This window comes from Plectropomus leopardus, chromosome 3 (genome assembly GCF_026936395.1).
Source record: "Plectropomus leopardus strain MGB_pleo_1.0 chromosome 3, ASM2693639v1, whole genome shotgun sequence".
Taxonomy (NCBI): Eukaryota; Metazoa; Chordata; class Actinopteri; order Perciformes; family Serranidae; genus Plectropomus; species Plectropomus leopardus.
This window is the reverse complement of record NC_142178.1, coordinates 4,465,718-4,493,340: the sequence shown is the minus strand read 5'-3', so window position 1 is coordinate 4,493,340 and position 27,623 is coordinate 4,465,718. Positions and strand designations below refer to the sequence as shown.

The 27,623-nt window shown below is 38.6% G+C and overlaps 2 protein-coding genes across 3 annotated transcripts; one reads left to right on the top strand and one right to left on the bottom strand.

Moving 5' to 3' along the window:
• LOC121942004 (uncharacterized) lies at positions 1-11,662 on the top strand. Of its 2 annotated transcripts, XM_088075391.1 has the most exons (10): positions 5-315; positions 905-1,201; positions 3,049-3,348; positions 7,567-7,677; positions 7,761-7,814; positions 8,181-8,216; positions 8,305-8,343; positions 8,441-8,473; positions 8,565-8,612; positions 11,360-11,662. In XM_088075391.1, the coding sequence occupies exons 1-10, from the start codon at positions 228-230 to the stop codon at positions 11,413-11,415; spliced, it is 1,062 nt and encodes a 353-aa protein (XP_087931517.1). In that variant the 5' UTR covers positions 5-227; the 3' UTR covers positions 11,416-11,662. The 2 variants fall into 2 exon arrangements, 1 of the variants encoding a protein (XP_087931517.1); XR_015776176.1 differs by lacking the exons at positions 8,305-8,343; positions 8,565-8,612; positions 11,360-11,662 and having other exon boundaries at positions 1-315; positions 7,567-7,814; positions 8,441-8,465.
• On the bottom strand, positions 11,537-27,623 carry fam114a1 (family with sequence similarity 114 member A1). The gene is given in 13 exon segments (XM_088075390.1): positions 11,537-14,142; positions 15,778-15,831; positions 17,599-17,671; positions 17,872-18,011; positions 18,180-18,410; positions 18,708-18,793; positions 20,475-20,670; positions 20,751-20,903; positions 21,093-21,227; positions 24,710-24,942; positions 25,051-25,135; positions 27,003-27,283; positions 27,286-27,623. Coding segments are annotated over 13 exon segments (1,833 nt in total). The 5' UTR covers positions 27,326-27,623; the 3' UTR covers positions 11,537-14,016.

Here is a 27,623-nt window from a genome sequence, read left to right as displayed (position 1 = left end):
AAGTGAAGTATTGTGTACATGTGTCTTGTTGCGTTGCCGCCTGCCAGCGCAAGAATTATGAGCAATATATATTAGAGCTCTCAGACTCTGCCAAAAGCTGCTCTGTTGTTGGGTGTTGAATGAATGTGCTTGTTTAAAACTCAAGAAAGGAAGCAGAAACCACGAGCCACAAGTCATGAAGAGCCACGTGAAAAAAAAGGATGAAAGTGTGATCTGATGGTGCAACCATGACGAGAGTAGCCCTCGCTAAACTCCTCATTCTCGTGATCCTCGCATTTATCATCTGCCTCCCAGAATTCTTCACATTATACAAAGGTGGGTCGTCCAAAACATCGGGTGGAGGCTTATCCACTTTTTAAAAATAACATGCTTCACTGTCGTTTCGCAACCAGTTCTTCCATAAAAAGAACTATTTGTTATGTCTCAATTTTCCTAGATTAGTTCAAACCTTATATCAAATGTCTACCTTTAAAAAAGGAGTAAACTTTTTTTTGTTTAGTCATTTTGTCCTGTTTCTTCCTGCATGTAGACTCAGTCTGATTCAAGCTCTTTTTTCTTTCTCACTCCTAAATATAGCTCCGTACAACGCTAGATGACTGACAGCTGCTTTGAAAATGTTTCCATGTTGTGTTGCCTTGAAAGGCCTGTTTCTCTTATTGAGAGCAGCTTGCTTTAGCCTTTGTACTTGTGCACGTGTTTGCCTTCAATGGCTTTGCTTTCTGTCTGTGCCCTTCCTGTCTCTTTGTGTGTCAGATAAAAACTGGAGGCAATAGCTTCCATTTTGAGATCTTGCTCTGATTTCTGACTTGAGAGCACTTTGCGGGGTTTTTTCCCCCGCTCTTAGCCTGCTCCCTCCGAGAAATCATTCAGAATTTTCTGTTGTTCACTCTCTTTCTCCTTGCAGTGTTAAAAGTGAACTTCCTCTGCCTTCCCTACCGACCCTGTGAGCGAGGGAATCAGCTGAAGAAGGGGGGAAATGGGAAGCTTGGGGATGCTGAAATTAGGAGAAAGGATATGTGTGTCCCTTTACAGACCTCAAAAGGTGATAAGTGGGAGCAGGACTGCACTCAAGAGCATCAACGCAACACAACAGATCATGAGTCAGACTCCAGGAGAGCAGATGAAGACCCAGCAAAGAGCTGGTTCATGTGTGAGACAGATATGGACATGGCAGAATTACACAGCAACATCTCATCTTCAGGTATTACAAAGTTTTTAAGATGAAATTTTGTTGCTTTTAGCCATGCAGCTATGGGGATGTCATCCATCACTTCAGTCTACACTGAAATAGCTCAACAACTACTGAATGGATTGCTACGATATTTTATTTTAAGACATTTGTGGTTCCACAACTGGTTTTCATTCCCAGGTTTTCAAATACTGATGGTTTACCATGTCCCATGGCGTCTGATATCGACAGACAGGGTTATGTGACTTCTGTTTAGGAAACAAAGCTATTTGGCTATGTTTAGAACAAGACCATGTTTTGGGTTAGAATAAGTATCTTTTTCACAAAAGTACAGGTCAGTGACATCAGTGGGTAACTACCCTACATAAATTGCATGTTATGTTTAAACAATATTTGCTTTCGTTTTCGTTCGGGACGCAAACTGTGGCCTCCTGGGTTAAAGTCCTTTGGTTGTTTGACGCATCCATATCCACACCTCCCCATGCAGATTTTCTTGCTCTTGATACTACGTCCAATGCTTTTATAGTAATGTTGCAGATGGGTTTTTACTGTAGTTAGTTGAAAGCCTGGCATTACAGGGTGCTTTTTGATGTCAGTATCACAAGCCAAGGGGTGTGACAATGAGTCTGTATTTGACAACCTGGGAATGAGAATGAGCTGGGTTCCAAGAGGATGAATCCTACGTCTACATTTCTACATAAGGTACATAAAGTAGATAAGGGCTTTCATTATTTGAAGAAGTAATGGGCAAAGCAGTTCTCAATTAAAAAGATGTGTTCATTGGTTCATTCAATGATTTCTTAATCATTTAGTGCTTGACCAGAGATTGGACTGTGTGCAATCCCACTGATTGGACTGAACATGGATGAAATTCCAGTTCTGCTACTACTGAACCGAGAACAGAGAATTTAGTTTGAGATGGCCATTAAGATGGCCATTGCTAATTAAAAGCTGAAGTCCTAGCCTTTTATGTACAGCATGCATATTTTTTGACACCTGATCATTAAATGAAATATCTGATTATACTTTCGAGACTTCAAGACATAAGAGGGAGAGGGGTGAGCCTGAGCGACTCAATGACTTTCAGGCCTCACATTCACTGTGTACTATGTGGTGTGATCAAACTTAAAATGCAGTCTCTCACAGTGAGTCCATGCACGTTCACTAGCAACTGACTGAGAGCTCAGGTGAACTGAGAAATGAAGGAATTTTTTTCAGGAAGTGATTCAGTTGAGTTTGTTTGCCCAAAACATTTGCTCTTTTGAAAGAAATGTCCCCAAAAGACACAACACTAATTTGGAGTAAGAGGTTGGTAAATACAGCAGGCTACAGCTGTTAATTGCTTTTTAATGTGTCAGATGCATTTACTGAACATTTCATATATTACGCTGCTGAATCTCACTTTAGAGTTGTATAGCTACAGGTTGTGAACATTAATGAGGCTGTCTATAAAAAAAACTTTAGTGTTTGTTTCTCAGCACACAAAGGGTGATTAGACATCTTTGGGGTGTAATTATTTTGGGCTGAATTATTTCAAATGCTAAACGATAAACCTAATAATGTTCCATAAGTAGATTTGAGATTTTAATTTTTAGGAAATATTACAGAGCCTCATGCAGTATTGCTAATTAGCTAATTTTAGCATGCTAAGTTTAGGAACATAGTGAGCATTTAACCTAATGAATATCAAAATGTTTTAGCATGCTGACATTAGCATTAGCTCTAAGCACTGTTAAAGACTAAAACCTTTGAGATGATCAAAAGAACTGGTAATTACGCTAATTTATGCTCAAGGCTGCACTTGCTAGCTTTCTGAGCTTCAACATCACACACACATTCATCTTTCTGTCCCTTCACAGCTGCAGAAGTGCATCTGGAGGTGTCAGTGGAGCTTCAACTCAGAGATGAAGAGACCCTGAATCTCACCTTGTACGGCCGCAATAATCAAAGCTCCTTACACCTCCACCCACCTGAGGAGGGGGAGGAAGAGGAGGATAAGAAAGATGATGAAGGACAGAGGACCGCATTTTACTGCTGTCTCCCTGTTCCGCCCACCTCGGAGTCAGCCAATCAAAGCCGCTGTCTCCTTTGGCTCGCCAATCAAACAGTTTTGACTGCAACAGCGAAGGAAAAGCTGCCATGGAAACGGACACAGAAAGGTCGGTGTCAGGATGAGAGAGCTCTTTGTTCCCCGCACGGTCACTGTGGCTTTACTCGAAGATTGGAGAGAGGAGAGGAATGAAATTAGCCAATCAGTTTTCATTTTAGGTTAAATTGATTCAATCTCATTCAAACCCGTCTTCTCTCTCTGTCCACAGTGGAGTCATTTTTTTCAATAGAGCAAATTTACCTCCATTCTTCTTCTCTCAACTCCAATCTCAGCTCTGTGACTTTGTTTCCTCCCCTCTCTCTGTGTGCTGTATGATCTGAGAGTTACAGTACATCTTAATCTGCTGTATCCCCAAAGCTGTATTGATTCTGGCTTGCTCTCTTTCTATTCGTCTCTCCAACACTCCCCCAAGCTTAAAGCTACTCATATTTTCCAGTGTGTGTGCTGAAAGCTGGATATCCATCTCACGTAAATTTTTCCACCAAACTTTCCACACTCTCCCCTTCTGTTACTTTTCTATTTGTTGCTGTATCCTCTGCTGTTATTTCTGCATTTTCATCTCATTTCATTTCTGTCTGACATGTCTTTCACTGAATATATTTGTTTTCTCTGTTTATGTTCTCCTCTCTCTTGCTATCAAAGTTCATCAGTAAGGCTGTTGAGTACAAGGCAACAAGAGAAAGCAGATAGGAAGATTTCTGGGATTTATTGATAAATTCAGCTTACGGGCATGCACTGGTTTCAGGGTTAAGGGTTCAGGTTGCAGGTTCAAGGTTCAGTTGGCTGGAAAGCAGGGCACCGAGCAACACTGCCAATCTGGCAACTGACTGGAGAAAAAAGGGTGTTGGTATATGTACTGACAGCGTTACAGAAAATGCTTCTACATTTCCTGATATGAACACACATCAGCCTCTGTCTCTCTTAATAATGGCCTGCCAATCAGGTTGGAGTATCTGCGGGACTAAACTAGCTCTTTGAGACAGTTAATGAATCACCCAGTTTCTGCAATTAAAAACTGCAATGATTAATCTATTAATCAATTAATTGTCAACTACTGAATTTATCATCAACTTAAACTAATTTGATAGTCAACTAATCGGTTGGAGAAATTAAAAAAAGAAAATCAAATTCTTGATTCCAGCTTTTTAAAGGTCCATTGTGTAGGCTTTAAGGAGACATGTCTGTAAAAATGTAATATTAGATAACAAGTATAAGTTTCTTCAGTGTTTAATCCCCTGAAAATAAGAATCCTGTTTTTGTTAACTTGGAGTGAGCTGTTTATATCTACATGGGAAGCGGCCCCTCATCTATGGCACTGTTGTCACAATATCAAAATTCTGACTTCGATACGATACCTGGCCAAAATATTTCGATACCAACACTGAAACAATACCACAACAAAAACCTAAAACACAGGAAAAGTGATGAAACTTTAAACTTGCACACTGTCCCTTAAATACTTCGTTTTTTTTCTGGTTTCTCAATTTATCAACTTACGGCAGAATATGCTTGGTTTATAGATTTACTTATCTGTTAAAAGCTTACACTAACCAAAAAGTGGACAAATGGACTGCGGTTATGGTATTCAACAAATCCTGAAACAATTTAATGCCTCTTCCTTAATTAGACATCTGTGGCTATTGAATATATAGTACCTGACATTTTCAAGGTTATGAGACTCAGTTCTTCAGACAGGTGAAGTTTAGTCGAGACGCAGCGCCATGGGGAAGTGGATGTGGCTAGATGGAGGCCAAGAAGATAAAATGACCAAAAATAAACGCAACTGAGGGAGCTGTTGTGACAACACCCTTATCTTTGTATCCCTATTTTTAGCTATGAATTTGTAGTTCTTTGCACATCTGATGATGAGGCGCTTTTTTAGTGCTAAAACTATTATTGATGATGATTAACTGATTAAAAGACCCACTCACAATTAATCAAGAACAGTCTTAAACAACAATCAATAATCAACAATAAATATTTAAATCAATAATAAAAGTAACTTATCAATCTTTAAAGCTATAGTTGGTTACTTTTATGACAATAACTTTTAGTTATATTTGCTAAAACTGACACTATGTACACACAGTAGTACATGAGACAAACAGTCTGTGAAAAAGTCATGTCCCTCCTCTTTGTAGTGCTTTTGATGGCATTTGCTAGACTTTACCACGGCTGATGGAAAACAGCCAATCAGAGCTGAGGTGCCTCTAACACAGCTGTCAATCAGGTAGCGTTGTCACGATACCGAAATTCTGACTTAGATATGATACCTGCCCAAAATATCTCGATACCGATACTGAAACGATACCACAAACCTAACAGCAGGAAAAGTAATGAAATACTATACAGTATAAGATGACAGTCCTGACAAGACAGAAATGAAGGGCTTTAAAAGGGGACAGCGGAAGATAGGTATGTACACTACACTTGAGCTGTTTTATTATAAATGTATTAACATTAATTTGTATAAATTAACTTTTAAGTGAAATCTGGCAGTAAGCCATCAGTTTTTTCTTGTCTTGCAAAGTCAACAAAGTGCTCTATTTAAACTGCTAGCAAGAGGGTGCAATAATGTAATTACTGAGGGGATTTATTGAATGAATTATGGACACCCGATCAAAAAAGATTAACTCAGCTACTGCTGTTTAAAATTTTTAAAATATTTTTCACACTTTGTGTTGATTTCAAACACAGCTGGAAGGTAAGGCTGCCTCAACTGGGTTGTTGCACATTTTGCTGGCATGTGTTTGTGTGCCTTGTGGGGTGGAGATATACAAATGATGCTAATGTTAGTTTCAATATTTCAATAATTCAGTTTGATAGCCTATAAAAACAATACACACAAATGACAGTAAGCGTAAGTCTGTCACTTCGTGATCAGGCTCTAAAAGCTCAAACCCAGGATTATCAGCCTGCACACTACAGCGGTGCACTAAAGTAGACTCAACACAAACTATACAATCGCCTCCTTATGAACGGAGGTCTCCGCTCTGTGTGTACGTATGGGAGCATGTAATCATGTTATTTATCACATTTGGTAACCAACCTGTGGCTCTTTGAATTCATTAATCAAGTCAAATGTGTCCGTCGCTGAGATGCTTTGGATGCTTTGGATGCTTTGATCTTTTACACATGTGCTTTTTGCTGTTTGTGGGGTCGAAAAATATTATTTTCGCTCCGAGCGTCTGCTTTGTTAAAAAGTTGTGGACGGTCAGCAAGACAAGCATCTGAAACTTTAGCAGCCACGACTCTTGCTCTTACTGTGGCATCTCACCGTGACACCAAACACATGTTTGGCACCCACAATGTTGGGAGAACCAGCACAGCTCGGAACAGCACACACCCACACACACCCTGCGCCTGCAGGGAGTGAAAGCAGAGCCTGAACAGCGCGCACTCACACACACACACATACACACATACACACAGCCTCACTGTAGCAAGCGGAGAAACACGGCTCTTTTTAAAACACTGTCATTCATAAAGTATGGGTATTAATAAAAGGTGGTACTGTATTGTTTTTAACAGCTGGGTACCGCAATACTTTTTTAGTATCAGTATACCGTGCAACACTACAATCACGTCAGTTACTGCTCTTGAACTGTGGTCGAACTGTCAAATTAGGCAGCAGTGATCAAATGCTGATCTATATTTTGTAACTGCAATGGCCATTTCTCGCCTCAAATGTTTTCAGAAACATATTTTAGTGTACTGTTTAGCTTTAGCTGTAGAATAAGAAAGTTTGCCTCTGCTGGTGGGTGGTGCTTCATTTTGGCTCAACTGTTTTTAAACATGCTAGGCGGGTCACAAATGTTCTCATTTTACAGCTGAAAAAATGCCATTAGAGCACCAAGAGATGACAGAAGTACAAGACTTTTCGTTTTACAGATCACCTGTATCATGTACTACGGTCAGGGTATATGACAGTTACCAACTACAGCTTCAATGCCAAACACATGCTTGCTCAAATTTATCAGGATCTTCTCTTCTCTATTTTATGTTATTGTTAATTAAATATTTTAAGCTATGGGCTGAGCGAAAAAACAAAACAAACAAAAAATAATAACCTGATGAATTCAAGCTTTGCCTCTGGATAACTGAGGGGCTTATTTAAGTATTCTGATATTGCATAGACTAAAAAAATACATTTTAATCGAAGAAATAGTTGACATATTAATTGATCAAGAAAGCAATGGCTGTTGCAGGCCTGTGTCTTTTCTGTGACCTAAATGTGTCTCTGACTGAATCCCTGTCTGTCCTCCAGATGAGTGGCGGTGTATGTTCAGGATGCTCTGGCTCGCTCTGCTGTGTGTGGTGATGCTGACTATAGTCACTGTAGTGCTCGCACAGATCTACTACAGGGGACACCTGTGCAGTAAGACACACACACACTCATATGAACACTGGATTGGTTTGATATTTGGAAGTTGACCTGAAAACATTTCTTATTTTCACCAGAAAAACCTAATGTGCATTCAGTTGGTTACAGCGTCACTGGCCAGCAGTTGAAAGGTAAATTTAAATGTACATCCTGTTAACTTTTCTTAAACTTTCTACGCCACTGAACATCCCTTTCCCTCATTTTTTCAATTTCTAAAAATATGTGTAAACAATTTTACAGTCAATATGAAATTTTGCAATATCTAGTTCAAAATAATTTGAATTGTAATAGCTGTTTCTTCTGGACAATTCATGGCAAGGAAGATTTTCAACTCAGAATTATGAAATGAATAACGGTCATAATGGTCAATGGGCTTAGTGCTTTTGTGTCTGTCGATTTTCAGAATTATGATTCTTTTGCTCAAAATTAAGACAGTTTCAGTACACCTCTTTATGAACTGAGTAATACTGTATGTTTCTAATGATCTTTCAAACTAGATGGTCAGATGCGCACAGAGATCATCCCTCCAAAAGGTAAATGATTTTAGTAAATTACACACTAATACACCCCAAACCCAAAGTCTACATTCCTTTTTTGGCATGATTTTCTATTGTCCAACAGGGATGAACTTTCAGTACTATGGGCCCCGAGCTCATTCAGGTCAGTTCCGAAATGCACTGACACGGTTTGAGATGAAAATCATGTGATCACTGTGACGTTTCAGTCCTTTGACAACTTTTTTTTCCTTAATGGACAGGACTTTCCCCCATTCAAGAAGTTGACACTCAAGGTAGGATATCGTGACATATACACACTTAAACAAATTCAAAGAAAACAGCCATTGATGTTATGTGTCTGTTGTCTTCACATGCATTTTTCAGATGAGACCGAAACTCTGTTGGACGAAAATGTTGACCACAGCCATACAGGTAAATATGCAAACTGAAAGAGGCTACCTCAAGTGTGTCATTTTGTTCCTCAATTTGTTTTCCTTGATGACTACTGTGAGAAAGCACCCAGATCTTTTCATTTTATTTCCTACTTTTACTAGAACTAATCCAGATAAATTAAATTTTTGATCAAGGGGGACATAAAATATATAGAAGATATAGAAGAAATATAAGAAGAAAGAAATAGTTTTCAATCACACAGCAAGAAATCAATTGAGACCAGGAAAGCCCATTTTCTGTAGAAAATTCATTTTCTATCAAAATTCCTACTCAACATACAAACTGTTTAACGTTTGACATTACAGTAGTTTATCGGTGGGCAAACATTTTAAAAAAGAGTATTCCCTCTTCCGTTTTATCAGGTCAGTGTTTTCTGAGGTAAATGTTTTTACCGACTACTAATCAATCATTGTAGGTGAAGTGGCGACGTCTCATGTTTAAATTAATTAGTGCAATAGCAGGGCTTGTAAGAGGATGATGATGATAAACTAACTAACTAAGCAAACGCAAGTTAAAGATGACAGCGACATCATGTTTAAACCCAGCAGCAACCTTGGGTCCTGCAGTTCATCACATGGCCACTTGAGGCTGGCTCCAAAACAGAGTCTGTCCCAATAGACCCTCATGTTAAAATGCCCAACTTTACAGCAGAAACAAACATTTTTATAGCCTGGTACAAAAAATGGTTTTGGTCTTAATTCTTGACAACTGCATGGGGATTTTTTTTTTAAACTCACCCATTTACATTTTATTCAGACCCAAAGATACAGGTCGTCTGCAAGGTGTCACCACGGTCTGTTGCTGCCGCTAAATGTAACTCACACACTTGTGTTTACATCAAGAGAAGTGATGTACACAAATTATTTTACTTAAGTTGATGCGCTCAGAAAAGTTTTGACTCAGAAAGTGGAGAATACCACATCAGGGGTGTGTTCATATGGTCAATATGAGCATATGAGCCTCATTCACCCCTCGCTCCTCCAGGGCCCCAGACTCTTGCCCCAACACCTCTGACTCCGAATAACCAAGATGGCGACAGCGGAAATACTCAAGACATCAAAAGAGCATTGCAAAAAAACAATAGCTGATTTCACTGTAGCTACATCCGTTATTTATATGGTTTAAATTAGGCTTTGCAGTGTACACGCAGTGAAATTAGAAAATGTTTAAACCATATTCTAGTGTACTGTTAACACCTGGCCGTGGGGCAGTTTAAAACGGGCAGCGGGCCGCGATTGGCGTCTAAGAGATGGCTAGTTTGGCCACCCCGTGTTACAGGCTCAACAGGAGAATTACGTGTCACCAAAGCAGACAACAGAGAAGTGTACAAATGATCTCCACATAAGCTACAGCCACAACAACAAGCAAAAAAGAGCTTTTGCAGAGTTTTTACACGCTACGCAAATAACTAGCTTGTACTCACCGAAGTCCTCCTCAGACTGCGCCAACTTCTCCGCTGCTTCATTCTCAAAGCATCATATTAGCAGTCCACTCGGCCTCTCCGACTGTACTCTTCAAATTCAAAACGTTTTCAGCTCAAAAAACAGCCGTGTGTAGGGGTGTCCCGGACAGCAGGAGGTCCTCACACACCTCACTAAAGGTAAAAGTTCATGTGGACGCAGAAATGCACGCACGCGCGATTTAGCATGTTAGCCACTCACGGCTCGTACCTGTTGGTGACGCAGATGTGTTTGATTTGTGTATCTCGGTGTGCCAGACGGGCGGTGCAATATACCATTGTTTATTTTGGGTAGATGCAACTTTTTTTTTTTTTTTAAATTTAATACCCTAAACCCACAAACATAATTCTTAATTTGATTGCATTATTGTTTTTTTGTACTGTTTATTAACTGCATAGTATAGGTCCACTTGTTTGTATGTTGAATTAATAATCTGAATCTACAATGTGAAGAAACTGAAGCCCTTAAATAAATGGAATTCTGTAGTACTTAAGTAGATGTGCAAGTTACTTTTCACCAATACCTCGCATCCTCCCTTTTAGATGATACTGTGTTTGGTCTAAGATTTACTGCAATTTATGCTTAGTATGAGGCAGTGGCGATAAACCTAGGAAGCTTCAGCCACGAATATTTTATACATGTAGCCTCCGATCAATATTTGAAGGCTGCATGTCTACATATATATTTCAAGAATAAGAATATGCCTAATAAGAATAAAAAGCTGCATATATGTTCGCCGATATCACAAACCATTTTTTTGTTGACAAATTGAACATACAAAACATCAACCCTATGTTGAAATATTTTTACTAGTTTTTGCACAATGAATAAATATTACATACACTGAAAAGTATTGTACGTTATGTCTCCCTCTGCTGGTGGGCTGTCAGGAGAAGCGTATGCAGAGTATGATGTTAATTCCACTACAGAATACACTTGATCACTAAAATTGGGATTAAAAGTGAATATATTGGTATTGATTATCTGCCAAATTAGATATTTTTTTGTATTTGCATATAGGATATTTGAGAAATAAACAAAAACTAAACAAAAACAACCCAAAAACCGCCAAACCCCTCATATTGTGCATCCATAGATCCTACTCAATACTTATTACTCGCAACTGCTGACTTTATATATAATCAGAAACCAGAATCAATTTACTGTACATCAGTGTCATCAGAGTTAAGTTCACCCTAACTCTTTTCACTGTCATCTAACTCGAGTGTGTTTATTGCATTTTTTTTTAATCATGTCTATCTTTAGCAAATCTGCATCATCGCTGCCACCCCTCCATCCCCGACACAGAGGAGCAGGCCTGACAACAGAGGAGCCGCCCGAGGAGCACACAAATGGACACAGAGAGCACTGGATAAAAATAAAAATGACTGCTTCAATTACCAGCCACCTCTGCAGGGTAGATGAAAACATCTCAGACACATGGATGGTTAAATCTTGTTTATTTTCAACATCTTATCCTCAAACAGTCATAGGGCACTTCATTAAAATGGAATCCTAATATATTAGTAAACTGTCCAAACCTTAATAAATGACTTGCCTCCAAACGTTTCTCATTACAAACCATTTTGTATTCTGAGACAGAAACACAGCTGATGAACGGCTGTATTCCATCTGGATATGGCTGAATGGAGCCGAACCATTACGACAGAGAGACTAATATTTTCTTTGCTTAATATCTCTCCTGCCTGCATCAATGTGTCTCTAAAAGGGAGGAGGCAGGAGGCGAAGAGAGTACTTTATCTCTTCCAGAGATCTGCTGGCTGGAAGCTCAGCCAATTTAACACTGGATATTGAAAACACAGATGCACTGTGAGCACCTCGGGACTGCTGCTGAAAATCTACAGGTGGTCGAAGAAAAGGGAGGAAATAATAAGGTGGAAAATGGCTGAGATGTATAACTCTGGGGAGCATGAAGAATAAATCTAGAGCCTGGCAAAAATAGTATTTAATGCCGTTATTTAAGAGGAAATAAAATGTTTCGGCTAATGCGTTCTTCTAGGTGTTCAGATGATCCAACAGAGGGCATGACGTCAAGTTTTTGTTAAAGAAATAGTTTAACATTTTGGAAAATCATTTTCATTCTTGTCAAGAGTTAGATGAGAGGATCAATGCCAACCTCTGTTACTAGTGTAATCTATGTTCTCATCGGCAAGAACGCAATTGAAGAGATATTTCGGAGTGGTGGTTATATGGGGTATATAACATACAGTAGATGTCACCAAGAAAACATTATTATCATTATTTATTTATTTAATTAAAAAGAGAACATATACAGTTTAAAACATAAATGTTACCAATAGATGCAACCAAACCAGATTATAGTTTAGCAATAATTCCACAGTCCCTCTGCAGTTCAGAACAAATAAACAGATTTTAGCCACCTAGGAAAAAAATCCCACTTAAAAAAAAATAAATATCGGTTTAAATGTATGTTGTATTTACAATATTTTCACAGCTTTACCTTAATGTCAGACAGTGATTTTCAACAGGAAAATTAAGCCATTGTGTTGCTTTCTTCAAAGCCAGACTTCATTGAGAAAAGCAGTGATTTAACATTGCTTAACACTGGAGCTGCTGGTCTGCCGCTGCCTCTATTGGTTTGTTTGTTTTTGTCATTATGTGACTTTGTCAATTGAAAGGGTGAGTTTGCATTCACTAAATTAACACAATGGCACAAACTAACTAACCGATCGAAGCAGCAGTAGACATGTAGCTCGTGTGTTCAGAGAGCTAAAATGACTGTTTTTGTCAATGGAGTCTGGTGGCTTTTATGAGAGTGTAATTATGGCTTTCTGTGGGAAAAGTCTGTCTGATAGAAAGGTAAAATGACAAAAACAAATCTCAATATAGGGTACATAAACTGATACTGATGTTTTTAGGTGGGACCTTTTTTTAGGTAGCTAAAATACATTTTGTTGCGGACCCCATCCACAGAAGCACATAGTGTAGCTTCTGTGTCGGCATCCCAGTGTGCTTCTCCAAACTGGTGTACTGACTGATATCTACTGTATGTTATAAAGTGAAAATAGAAAAAGTACCCCATACAATACAACAACCACTTCAAAAAATCTGGACTATCCCTTTAAGATAAAATTTTAAAAAATCAAACTATACTATTAAAGTGTAGCAGCACAACAAAACATGATGAGAGATGGATTCACCTACATTACATCTTAAATGTACACATGAATGGAGAAGGAGAACTAATCTTTTTTTAACTCAAAGTATAAAGATCAGATTTGTCAATCAAAACAAACTTAATAAGAGTGAATTATAAAGTAGCGTTACTTCCCATAATTTAATATAAAAAAACTAGAAAAAAAATGGATGTGTATAATCAATAACACTGGCATTTTGTCTCAAACCAGATTAAAATATTTTACTAGTGTTAGTCTTTGCTCTTTCTTTTAAAATAACAATAGACCATGAGGAGTGCAAAGAATGCTTAATATACATTAAAGTCAAGTCCCTTCAACACGATCAGTCATTTTTGGTTCAGCTTTGGGAAACAATTCAGGAACATCTTTGTCTGTCAGATGGAGTGAGTCACAGCTGATCTCAGATCAGCTCTAAACACAGTTTGGTTCCTCAAAGCATAATGTCAACTGAGACAAAACGACATTCAGAGATGCGACATGGAGAAGGCACACATACAAGCTGCGTTGTGGGTAATTAAACGTACATTATCTGTTTGTTAAACTGTTATTTTCAAGATTATATTATGTTTATATATAAAACATCTTCTGCCTGTTGCCATGGCACTTTATGTGGATTTAAGCACTTCATCTGGAATCATCTATTTTCTTTACTGTACAACAATAGATACATTAAGACAAGCAGGTGAGCAGGTAGCGTGTGTGTGTGTGTGTGTGTGTGTGTGTGTGTGTGTGTGTGCGTGTGTGTTAATGCTGAGTCTGTGCTGCTGGTTCTGTGGTGGGCTGACAGTGCTGGCTTTGGATGTGAGAGATCTGCAGGACGGGCAGCAGCAGCTGCAATGCATTCTCTATGTAGTTGGTACTGTTGGAGCCCTGCAGACAGGAGACAATCATCATCATCGTCATCGTCATCGTCATCGTCATCGTCATCGTCGTCATCGTAATCGTAATCGTAATCGTCATCATCATCATCATCATCCCACTAGGGAATTTAAACTTATTTTAAGGGCACTGGAAAAAGCATCTTTCTAAACTTTTTCCTGTGTTAAGTATTTTTAATCTGCTTCCACCTGGCTCTTTCATTTACATGTTGGATGTACTGTATTGATAAAATTGTCTGTCTGTAACTAATTTCTGTTATATTCTATGTTGTCCAAAATAAGCCTCTCTTGAGAACGAGACCCATGTCTAAAAGAGATTGCCTGTATAAATAAAGGTGAAATAAAATAAGATAAAATCATCTTCATCATCACCTTTCTCATTCAAACAAATGACTGAACTTGTTAAGGTTTGTTTGAAGGAGTAGTTCGCCCCAAAACGATAGTTTCTTCATCAGTTACTCTTCGCGTGTTATGTTTTTTATGTTATTCGTGAGGAAGACTTTGTTTGTCTGGCAAGCCTCTACACTAAACAAAGAATCCAAAAACGGAAAACATTCTTAATGAATTGAAGTAAACAGAGCCCACATTTATTAACAGCAAAAATCACTTTACAGACCCTAACACAACTTGTGCAAAATAAACCAAGTGTCAATTATCCAGTTCTATGCTCACTACTTCCCAAACATATGATTTTTTTTTCTAAGACATTCTAATTTGAAACACATCATTACAAACAGTCTCATGCATGGCAGAGTGGCGTGCCTGGAACAACGTGTGTTTGAACTCTACTCAAGTAGAGCTCAAACATGGAGCTCAGGCACGCTCTCGCTATTCCATGGCAAAAGTGTTTGATATTGTAACATTTTAGCAAAAATGCATGTGCGCGGGATACAATTGGATAAATGAGACTTGGATTATACTGCACTAGTTACGCGTGTGTGTTGTTTGTGTTTGTAAACAGATGTTTTGAAATAGTTTTGCATTTACCTCAATTCATGAAGTTTTTTGATTCTCCATTCACTGTGGAGGCATGTGAGAAAGTTTTTTCTTCACAAATTCATGTATTATTTTGTGATTTAATTTATTTTGTGTACATACTTTTTCTTTTTTGCTGATATCTGTAAAACTGGAAGATGACACATGCTTTGAATTGTGATGGTGTCTTGTAATCCCAAGTGGTATGGGCCAGAAATGGCATGACACAGAAATAAAAACTAACTAACTAACTAAGCAAACCCTGCTAAAGTATGAAAAACAGAACAGTACAAACTGTTAATTAAATACTAAAGACAAAGCAAAAAACAATAATATCTAAATTAATAATAAATATTGTTAAACAAGATTTGTGTTTGAGTTTTAATCTAAAAATGTTGACTATGCTTGCAATAAAGTGCATTTTAAGTGTGAAAAATCGATGTAGAGCTTTTGGGTTTGTAAACATACCTTTGAGCATTGTGTGAAGATTTCACCTTATTCCCCATTAACAAACTAAACATGATCAATTATCACATCAGTTGCACGAAAAAGGCATTTCTAGCAGCCATCATCAGGCTGAGACTGCCACATTATTAATCTAATTCCCTTTAATATAAGTGAGATAATCTGAGGACAAACGTGTGCATCTCACCTCGAGCAGCACACTGTCTACTAGCGGATTCAACTCTTCTGCTTTTCTCTGGCCCTGAGAGAGAGAAACAGGAAGCAAAGATGTGAGAACCATCATGACACTCAGTGTGCTCACTGAAAATCAGTGGTTAGGAGAAAAAAACACAAAAACAACAAAGACAAACATTTAAGGATAAGACTGGTGATATTTTAGATTTTCATTGCTGTCAAAAAAATCCAGAAATAAACTACTGGCATGTGTGATGTACAGCAGCCTCACCCTGCCATAAACCTCCATTATATTCCAAAAACTATTCAAAACACAAAAAGGAGCCACATTGTTTCACTGAGTGACATTTTCCCTCATTACCGCAGAAGAATATGGTGTTGCTACTTCACCAGCCAGCAAGGTGCTCGACTTACAAAGGCTGAAATGTGAATAACAACTTGGCAACAATAGCTGACTTCCTGGAAGAATCTTTTAAATATTATCTTATCTTATATATTACATTATATTATATTATATTAACAAGAAGTCTGTACCTTTGTCAGTATAGATAAAGGGCCAACCTGTGGATGCTGCAACTCCGATACAAAAACTTGAAAACGGAATCATCCTCATCACCCTGAACATTTATCTTACCCATAAATGCTGTCCTGTTGCTATAAATACTCACTAGAAACACAAAATATGAAGTAATCTTCTGTTGAATATTCCCGAACAAATGCACTATTTACTCTTAATTGAGAACTACTTCGACAAAACTACTGAGACAGTTTAAAAAAAATATATATATATATATATATATATATATATATATATATCTATATATATATATATATATATATATATATATATATATATATATATCTATATCTATATATATATATATATATATATATATATATGTTTATTTGTGAGCCAATCTACAGCTCAGTTGCCAGAAGAAAATGTTGGTATTATAAATTTCTGCAAATCATAAATACTTTTTTGTTTCAAATGCATCATTATAACCGTTCTAAAGTGTATATGAGCTGACTTTGTAACGTGTCACTTGCACTCCGACAGCTCAGATCTGAAACTGTTCAAACATATTTATGAGCAACCACACTATATTTATCATTTATACTCGTAACCTGTTTATTTCATTGTATATATTCTGTGTCTTGGTTTGCACCTATTTACTATGTACCTTATTTTTTGCACCTTACTGTTAGCTATTATTTGTTTTATTTTGTACGTTATGTAGTTTATATTCACTACATATTGCATTTTATGTTTGCTATACATTTTCTTTTTCTGCTGTTTTTGGTATATTGCACCCTTCGAACTTGAATGCTGCACAGCAATTTCCTTTGGGATAAATAAAGTTGTGTCTTATCCTATTTTACAGCACAAAAAACATTCTCATGTTTGTTTTATTTTTGGAAATGTCAGAAAATAATTGTATTTTGGGGAATGGTATGCAAGAAGTTAAAGTAAATACTGAGATATGAGTTCCCTAACAATTGTTTGGTGCTTTATCTGTGTAAAATATCTGAAGAACATTATTGCCAGAATGTTTGGCCAGTGATAGATATTTGATCAAATTACTGCTAGTAGCAAGCAAGAAAGCTACCAATAAGAACTGAGGTAATGACACCCCACCAGTGAAGAACCAATGGCTGACAATCGCAGAAGAAGTCTCTTGAATGGAAAAACTGACACGCATTAAGACTACAAGAAGCACAACTGGGATGTCAGAAAGACAGACTGTTTGAGAGTGAGAGACAGACATTTTTTATGAGATTTGTTGTCAATTTAAAAAAAAAAAAAAGAACCACACACAATCCTTTCACCTACCCCGACAAGAAGCAGCATATCAGAGAACTTCTTGGCCAAACACTCCACCTCCTTACACATGGCACATGTCAACCTGAAATAAAAATGTACGTTTAAGCAAAGCTCTCTCCTCGCACATAATGTGCTGCCTCTCACACACAGACTCTCACACACACACACACACGGACTCACACACACACACACACACACACACACACACACACACACACACACACACACACACACACACACACACACACACACACACACACACACACACACACACACACACACCTGGTGAGGATGTGTGCCTGGTCTCTGGCTGGTTTCTCAAGGTCCTGGCCATGGAGGATGAGCTCTGCCACCTTGTGGAGCTGCTCGATACTGCGGGCCGTCACCTCTGCCAGACTGCCCACTGATGACAGGTAGACAGCCTGGAGAGAAGGGGGAGAGAACACACACACACACACACACACACACACACACTGTAATCTGTATTCAGAGTAACTGTATTAAATCAACAGCAGGAGGAGAGGGAGATTAAATTAACAGACTAAAGAAAAAGTCTCTCCTGTCACGTAACATTGTTGAGTTGACCTCACCTCTACAGATCTGGGGTCCTTCTCTTTCTCCTTCTCTTCTTCCTCTCCTCCCTTTGCCTCCTCCCCCTGGGCCTTCTCCCCCTGCTCCTCTCCGTTTTCCCTCTTCTCCTCCTTATCGTTCTCTCCAGGTGAGGCCTCTCCTGCCGGCTGGTCCTGTGTTTCCTTGCCAACCGTCTCCGTAGTGACAGGCTGTTCCACATCGCTCACCCAATCATGGGCCCTCATCCGAGCCTGGAGGTGCATAATTACCAGCCATCAGCTCAGCGTGGTGAGAGATCGCCATCCTGATGTATGCTAATCAGATGCGTATACACGATTATATGCTAATGCTGGCTCCATACATGTGAATTTGAATATGCAGCAGGACTTCAAAGGTGAGAACTTTTATATACTGTCTAAGACTGCAGCAGGAGAGAGTGGAGCCTATGGGTGTGTGTGTGTGTGTGTGTGTGTGTGTGTGTGTGTGTGTGTGTGTGTGTGTGTGTGTGTGTGTGTGTGTGTGTGTGTGTGCGCATATGTGAGACTCACCTTGTTGAGTTTATCAGGTGTTGCAGCGACATGAAGCTCAAACAGCAGCTCAGTGAGAATGCTAACAAACTCCTCGCCGTCAGCCGCTGGCAGAAAAACACAATCACACACGCACAGACACGCACACACATACACGTCATGTCAGTATACTTCACTTTACACAGCATATGTTGAAGCCATGGATGCATAAGCTGTAGAATGAGAGCAGATTTGTATGGCGTGCAATGGTTTGCTTTCCCCCATGCTGAGATCATAAAGTTAATATTGTTGTTTGCCTTCAGCTAAACAGCACAACAGAGATTTCCTTCACTTCTCATTCTTCTTTTCCTGCCAAATTTAATTTGGACTTGAACAAAATGTCCAATTAGATCTCAATGTTCAAAGCACACATGCAGATTAATTGTTTTGAATCTGTGATGTGTTGTGAATGTGTCAGTGGCCCCTGAACACCAACACTGGATCAGGCACCGTGTTATAAACCCTTCAGGTAAAGGGACAACAGTCAGCTTTGAGCTCTGCGCTGCTGTGACATCGCCCGAGGGCACCTGTCGCACAGCATACGTTTACATACAGTCTTTCAAATGTCAAGCGACAAGTGTCTGGTGAGATATGATAAAAACCAACACTTGGCATCACATGACATCCCCTCGACACTGAATTTCACTTTGGCAGAACATTTTCTTTTTCTTGAAATGACAGTGACAATATATCAGGAACAAAACGCCTCCAACACCACTTCCCAGAAGGCGTCAAGGTTTTCCAGGCAAACAGGAATAGTAATTTGTGTATGTTGACACTGAATCAGTTAATATTATTTTAGAAAACACAGTCAAAGTGGATTTTCAAACTTTTCTAACTCTTAACTTCATATAAACCCCCCTTTTAACCCCTGAAACTGAATTCCTACTTGGTGCAAGGCTGCTGCTCTGTTCCTGACACTGACCCAGAGAGGACGGGGACAACTGGAAAGAGATTTCACAAGCAGAATCATTTGGGATGAAAAGGACTGTTGCAGTGTTGCAGTGCACTTACTGTGACTTCCAGGTTAACCATAGTGACAGCCAAAAAGCTGTTAAGCCTGTCAGTCATGTTAGTTAACTGTGACAGTCATCTGCTTGTATGAGTGTATAAATATTATTAGGAGGGAGAGGGAGTCAGAAATGAATTAATTTTTTTGGTGCTGAGGCGAGGATCGTGTGCGACTTTATAAGGGGAGATGAGGTAGGCTTTTAAACTTCTTCCTCATCTCTGATTGGTTAGCTCATTTAGTTGCATTAACAACCATTTAACTCAGTTTTTTAAATCTATTTTGCATGTTTGCTATAAATGTATTAATGACCATATTGTCTTGACAATGTAGTATTGCATTACAAACATTCAAACATTGATGTTGTAGATGAAAACACTGCTGAAGGAGCGTGCAATTATAACATTACTTGGACATAAAAATAAAGGTCTTTACTGTGATGGATGGTGATGCTAATCATGTTAGATCCGACAAGGACTGGCTGCTTGGAAAATTCTTCATATGCTTTGGAAAATGCATAAATACAGAGCACAGCTTGAAGTCACATACTAAGTAAAATGATGGATGGAAAATGCACACCAAAGTGAAATATCAGCTCTGATCCTAAACTTCTGATTTACAGTCTGGACTAATGTCCCTTTGTCAGAGCTCAAACGGAAACAAGGCCAACTGATCCTGGGTCAGTGCTCAGGGAGCGCCTCTACCTCCAGCAGGTCTGGCGGCTGGTTTGGGTCACTCACATAGGGGGGTAGAACAGTGTAATTGGGAACTTAGATCACCGTTATCCTTCGTCTGTCCTCCTCCTCCTTCTTCATTTCCCTCCTCCTCTCCTTCCTTCTCTTCCTCTCTCTTGATGAAGATGTTCTTAATGAAAATCAGCTCCTTCTTCACCTCCTCCTGCTCCTCTTCAGACAGGGAGGAAAGGAAGGCCTGGACCTAGGAGCAGATATGAAGTATATAAATCTAAAAAGACTGTTTCTCAGATGTACTCGATATTCGTCACACTTCCGACCTACCTTGGCCTCGCTCTCATTGGACAGGATCTCCAGGGCCTCCAGGTGTGACAGGCCCTGGTAGTCGTCAAACAGAATGCCGTAGTGAGCAGTGGGCGCGCTGATTGGCTGGTTGCCCAGACGTGCCCGCTCTTTCTCTTTGGCTTCTTTCAACATCTGTAAAAACCACAGCAAAACCTTAATGTAATGCCACTGCAGAGTGGTCAGTTTAGAGGCCTGAAAAGCACCAAATCATTCCACCCACGCAGACACACAATACATTATTTATCTGATAGGAGGAGATGTATTGGTTTTCTGTGAGCGTCTGAACGTGTGTGTGTGAGCTTTGAGAGTGTGTCTACATGCCTGACTCAGAGATGCAGTCTTCTGCATCAGAACCTTGGTCTTTTTGAAACCCGGGTCACTCTCGGCAAGAACGGTCATGGTTTTCTTTCCAATGAACTCCAAGGCGTCCAAACCTCCACTGATCACTGACTTACCCTGAAGAGAGACAGGGAGGGTCCAACAGAGAAATCAATGATATGAAATAGGAATAATAAAAACAAAAATAATAAAAGGAAAATGATGATATGGTACAAAGTCTAAATTTTGACTTACCGAGTGAAGATTATTAGATGCTGGAAAAATCCTCTGATTAAATGATGACATTACTTTTGCCTCAACAAACATTATGGAGCAGCAAGTCGATATCATGATGAAAGGAGTCCTTTTTGTTTTGTTTTGACTCATTTAAATATTCTTTAAATTAAATTATTAAATCATCAATTTATGTTGTGAGGTGCTATTTCAAAATTCTGATTGATAACCACAGTACATATGTGGAGCTGCTGATAGCAACCCCTGCCTGCAGAGTACAATAGCCGACTTAACACTATTGATGAGTATTTTAACTACTCCCCATGCTATGAAGGCTCATTCTTTTATGTAAAACTTGAAGAGATTGATTTAAAAAAAATAGGAATTAAAAAAAATTCTCACTCCACTCAGGAAAAAAAAATCGTTATTCAAAGTTCCTCATTCCATCTGCCATCAGGCTATTAAACCTCGACAGTAGTGTCTGGGAATGAACATTTTATTTTCTTATCCTGGGTATTCACTGCTTGTGCGTCCTTTACCTTGCAACCTTATTTATTCACTTATTTCTTGGTTGGATGGTCTGTAGACTGTAAAAAACTGAATTGCCCTCTGGGATACATAAGGTTGTTTGAACTGAACTGAACTGAACTGAACTGAACTGAATTGAATTGAATTGAATTGAATTGAATTGAATTGAATTGAATTGAATTGAATTGAATTGAACTGAATTGAACTGAACTGAACTGAACTGAATTGAATTGAATTGAATTGAATTGAATTGAATTGAATTGAATTGAATTGAACTGAACTGAACTGAACTGAACTGAATTGAACTGAACTGAATTGAATTGAATTGAACTGAACTGAACAAAACTGAACTGAGTATTACAGATACCTCTGATATAGGTATTGGCAAATACAGTGTGAGTCTGTGCATCAGTACCACGTACTGGTCAGCAGTGTTATATATGTGATCGAGATACTCTACTAGAAACTTAATTAAAATGGACTCTGTTTCATCTTTTTTTTTTGGCTTCTTGACATGGAAATTGGTTAGTTCTATACAGCGGTTAAACGCTATTTATTTTTTTGAACACAATGGCATTGAAAGAAGGAACTAAATGGAACATCTATAATAATAAGAAGGCAATATTCTGACTTATCGAGTGAAAACTCTACACACCAAAACATAATTATGTGACTGTAAGTCACAACTGAGATAGTACTGTATTGGTCCGAATAAAAGATGGATATAACATAACAAAAAATTAAAGAACTGGACTGATGTATCAGTGAAAAAGTACAGTATCTTTTAACCATTTGAAACCTACTTTTCTTGTGCTGCTTTTTGACGCCCTCACAAATATTTAACCCTTTGAACTCTGGGTAAATTGGTGCAATTTCTCTCAAAAACATGGGGAAAAGGGCAACAAGCAACTTGGCGGGGAATGTTCCAGGAATTGCAAGGGAAAGCTAGGGAAAAATGTCTAGAGGAAAAACAACTAGGTAAAAACTATATATATAATTGCTATAACAACATATTTAAAATTATATTTCAGAATTATTATAAAATTTTAAACACCTTTTCCTGGTCATTTCTTTGTTGTTGTTGTTTTTTTTTTTTTAATTTATTTATTTTTTCTAATTTTTGTGTGTTCTTTACTAACATCTTGCTAATTTTTGGGTTATTTTTTATTTTTTTGTTAATTGTTCATTGCTTTCTTCACATGTTTTTCCATTTTTGGCTGTAGCTTATCATTATGAGGTAAATGTTAATTGCACAATGTAAAGGCTGCAGAATGATGGCCCTTATCAGTGTTTAGCTTGGTTTTCCATGAGTCTTGCTTTCTCTGGGCAATTCTGTCCACCACCAGGTGTGATCTCCCAGGCTCAATTTACGGCTCAAAGGAAGAACGTCAACCACTGTGCAACAAAAAAAAAAGATTTGTTTTCTTTGGAAGCCATCGGTAGCTATCCCCAGTTAGTATAGAGTATCAGTGTAGGTTCTTTGCAGTTACTATTTCTAGTCATGGAAATGGTGGACGGTGGAAGAACTGAAGTAACGGTGGAAACTGTGGTAGTTGCTCGGCTCTGACGAAAACAGAAAGTTTTGGATGTCTTTGCAGTAGCGGTGCCAACAATAATACTACTTGGAAATGCTAAGGGGGAAAAGTTGAAAAGTTGTCTGTTTCTACTTTAACTTATAATAAAAAAGGTGACTTGCTGTCTCATCATTTTGACTTTTAAAACCAAAAATTTTAATTACAGTGTATTGACATTTAAACCTTCGAAACCTAGATCGACATCAGTTTTCTTGTGGTGAATTCAGACACCTTTCGCAAGCTATTTAACCCTTTGAAACCTGAGCAAACTGGTTTGATTTCATTCAAAAACATGCAGGGGAAAAAAGCAATGACCAACTTTGCAAGAAGTGTCCCACAAACTGCAATAAATTAGTAGAAGGTGACAAGAAAATCACCTTAAAAATTAGCACTATTCAAAAATTATCCTCCCATAAACTGCCCATAAAACTATGTTATGATAATTTCATATTTAAATTGATGACACGGAAAAAAATATAATAAAATGTATAAAATACATACATCTAATTTTCAGAACTTTTGGGTAGTTTTCTTTTCTAGTTTGTTATTGGGTTTTTTTTTTCAGATCTTCTCCTGTGCGGAGTTTGCATGTTCTCCCCGTGTCTGCGTGGGTTCTCTCCGGGGTCTCCGGCTTCCTCCCACAGTCCAAAGACATGCAGCTCAGGCTAATTGGTGACTCTAAACTGCCCTTAGGTGTGACTGTGAGTGTGTACGGTTGTCTGTCTATATGTGTCGGCCCTGCGATGGTCTGGCGAACTGTCCAGAGTGTACCCCACCTTCCGCCCGATGACAGCTGGGATTGGCTCCAGCCCCCCCGCGACCCTTACGAGGACAAGCGGTTACAGAAAATGAAAATGATGATTCTTGTAACCTTTTTACTATTTATTTATTCATTTATTTCATTTCAAATTTTTGGGCCATGTCTTGTTAAGTTGTTTTTGAAGGAAATCAAGCAAATTTGATCAGGTTTCAAAGGGATAAGAGGCTACATCCCGAAAACAAGATGACCCCACTTTATATGGATGTATTTCCAAAACAAAAACCAAAAAAACAAGACTCTCCACATTTACACAGTTTTTACAGATGATCGCCACATTCGGCCTATACTGCACAATAAGTGTGTTCAGCCCACGAGGAGAGGTAATATATATCTTAGTAAGTCAAACATTTAAATTCAGTTCAAGGTATAAGTACAAGTGTGTGTGTGTGTGTGTGTGTGTGTGTGTGTGTGTGTGTGTGTGTGTGTGTGTGCGCGCACGTGCGCGTGCTAGCGTGTTCACTCACTGTGTTCTGCACGGCGTGTGTGATGGTAGAGAGGACACCCCTGCCAGGAGCTGCAGCACTAACAGAGGACTCCCCAGAGCTGGACAGGTCAGTTTCTCCACTTTCACCTCCTCCCTCTTTCTTCTCCTCCTCCTCAGTTCCCTCCTCTTCTTCTCGCGCCTCCTCTCCTACTGAGGTCCTGTGGAGACGCAGAGCTTCTCCTGCCTTGGTTTTAACCGAGGTCAGGCTCTGACCTGAACACACACACAAACACACACACACACGGTAAAGATTTCAGAGATCAGGAGGGAGAGAGTGTTAGGTGGAAAGGACAAGAAAAAAGAAGAAAGAGAAGGACGTACCGACTGAGGAGGTGGCACTGCTCAGAAGAGATTTTCCCCATGAGCTCCAACCTCCCCAACCTTTTTCTTTCTCCTGAAGTGACCTCTGCACACACAAACACACATCACAGCAGCAGTTAGGAAACCTGACTTTTGTCTGCATTATTTTAGAAGTACTAGAGACACAGCAGTACATATAATACTTGGATTAACTCGCCTCAAAGGCTGAAGTCAATAAATAATCATTTTCTTCATTGATTAACCCTTTGGTCTATAAAATGTCAGATCACAGCTCCCTGAGGTCTCATCATGTTCAATTCTATCCACAGTCCAAAATCTAAAAATTTTAAACTCTCAACATCAAATGAGACAAAGAAAAAGCATCAAATTCCCACAACTAAGAAAGTGTAACTTGTCAACTCAAATCAAAAGTATTTATAGGCATTAACCAAAGAACTTTACATGGACGATTTCTGGCATTTTTGCTACAAAAATATTTAAACATTAGCCCCAAACAAAATGAACTCTGGAGTCAGTTAAATCAAAGTTAAGCTAACGTGAATTAAACTAATTAAGGTCAACTGAATATTGATAAAAGGTTTGGTGATAAATCGCAGCAGCTGCTATATTGATCAATATTATTATATTACAAATGAATGGAAATAGACAAGAAACAGCACCACAGAAATGTCAAAGATATATTTATATATTTATAATATATATGTTTATATATATATAGATATATATTTAGAAATATTTTCCCATGGTTTTTTTTGTCTCAGTGAAAAACAGAGACAACATTTTTTAAAACTGGTTCTGCAGAGAGAGAAAGCAATGTGGCTGAGAAAAAGGCTGCACTTTAAAGACTCAGGGCAGTTGAGTGCCATCAATTTACGTCCACTAAAACTGCTTGTTTTTGCCACACTGTAAAAAAAAGTTTTGTTGTTTTTATTGGCCAGAGTAATTCTGTAAAAAAATACAGACAACTTTACAGAACAACCCGTAAATGTTACAATTCAAAACTGTTGCAATTGCAACAATATCAAACTGTAAAATTTACACCAGCCATTTAGAAGACAAAAATAAAATTCCTGGAATTCTGTCACCAGTCATGTTATGTGTAAAAACCCTCAAATTAGATTGATAATTGAAAACCTATACATTAGTATGTCAGAATTATTTTTCTTTTAATTTCAAATATCTGTTATTGGCAGGTAACATAACTGTTTTGTCAGTGTCCTAATATTCATTCCAGGAACATTTTGTTATTCATTTTGTAGAGTAAAGCATAACATACATTTGTAAAATGTAAAAAACCCCTACAGTAATCTGTAAATTCTACAAAAAAATATCATTATTTCAAAATGTTCTTAATTGAAAATGAAGAGTTTTGTTTGGTTTGGCGCTTCACAAAATGTTACTGTAAACTGCACACTGTTTTATTGTTTCTCTATTTACAGTTTTGTGACGTCATGATTTTAAAGCTTTGCTGTTAATTTTACAGACAGTTTTTTAAATTGCACTCACAGGCTCAGACAACATTAAGGAAATGATTCCTACAGAAAAGTAACACGCCTTTTTCTAACCTTTTGCTGATCCGGCCTGTTTGTCAGCATGTGTCACCAAGTCTTGCTAAAGGAGAGGTTTTATTCTGAAATCTGGCAGACTTTTTGTCAAAATCGGCTGAAAACTCAGCCATGACACTTGTACTCCAACACAACAAACTCTTCTCCCTCTCTCCACCTTTGCTTTTCCTGCAAAAAGTCACCTCTCACAAGATTTCAGAGCAACACTGGGTGACATCACTGAGACGCAAAAACATGGGACAATAAGCTCCAGGTAGAAAAGCACTGAAGTGTCCCTTTAAGATATCTTTATTTATTATTACTAGATTACTTCAAAAATCCAGGATCAGGTTTCAGGTTTTAGTGTGTACTGTATGTCAAGAATCTGAAGCAACTGGAGCTACAAACCTCCACATCCTCCTCTGCAGCCTCAGCGTCCGGCTCCAGGCTCACTGGTTGGTCACATACGATCACCTGACCTTCAGCGGCTGCTTCTGATTGGTCAGTTAGACCCTCTGAAGTGGACATTGTAGTGGGGGTGTCCTCCGTGGTCGTCTCCTTAGCGGTGGACTTTGGGAGGTCCAAATTCTCAGGGATCAAAGGAGGCTGCAGAGGGGCTGAGGGCAGTGCAGGGGCTTCTGGGACATCCTGATGGGAGCCAGGGTCGGTGTGAGGGGGCTGGGTGGGTGGGGGGTCATGTCAGCAGAGGGGTCAGGGTCAGTCTGGGACATGGTGATCTGGAAGAAGAGAGATATTCAATTTTAGTTGTGCGGATCTGTGCTTCTTTATTAATCTTTGTATCCTGGAACCAAAACACTACTTACATATACGGGATATATATAGAAACTAACAGGAGGGGTGGCAATCATCAGAGGCCTCACAATATGATATTATCACCATACTTAAGTCGCAATACAGTATTATTGCGATTTTAAATGTCTTGCCATATGCTGAGTGTTGCAATAACATGTATTGCAATGAAGTGAAATTAATTACCTTTTTTCCAAAGACGCAAATGATGTCCCCAGA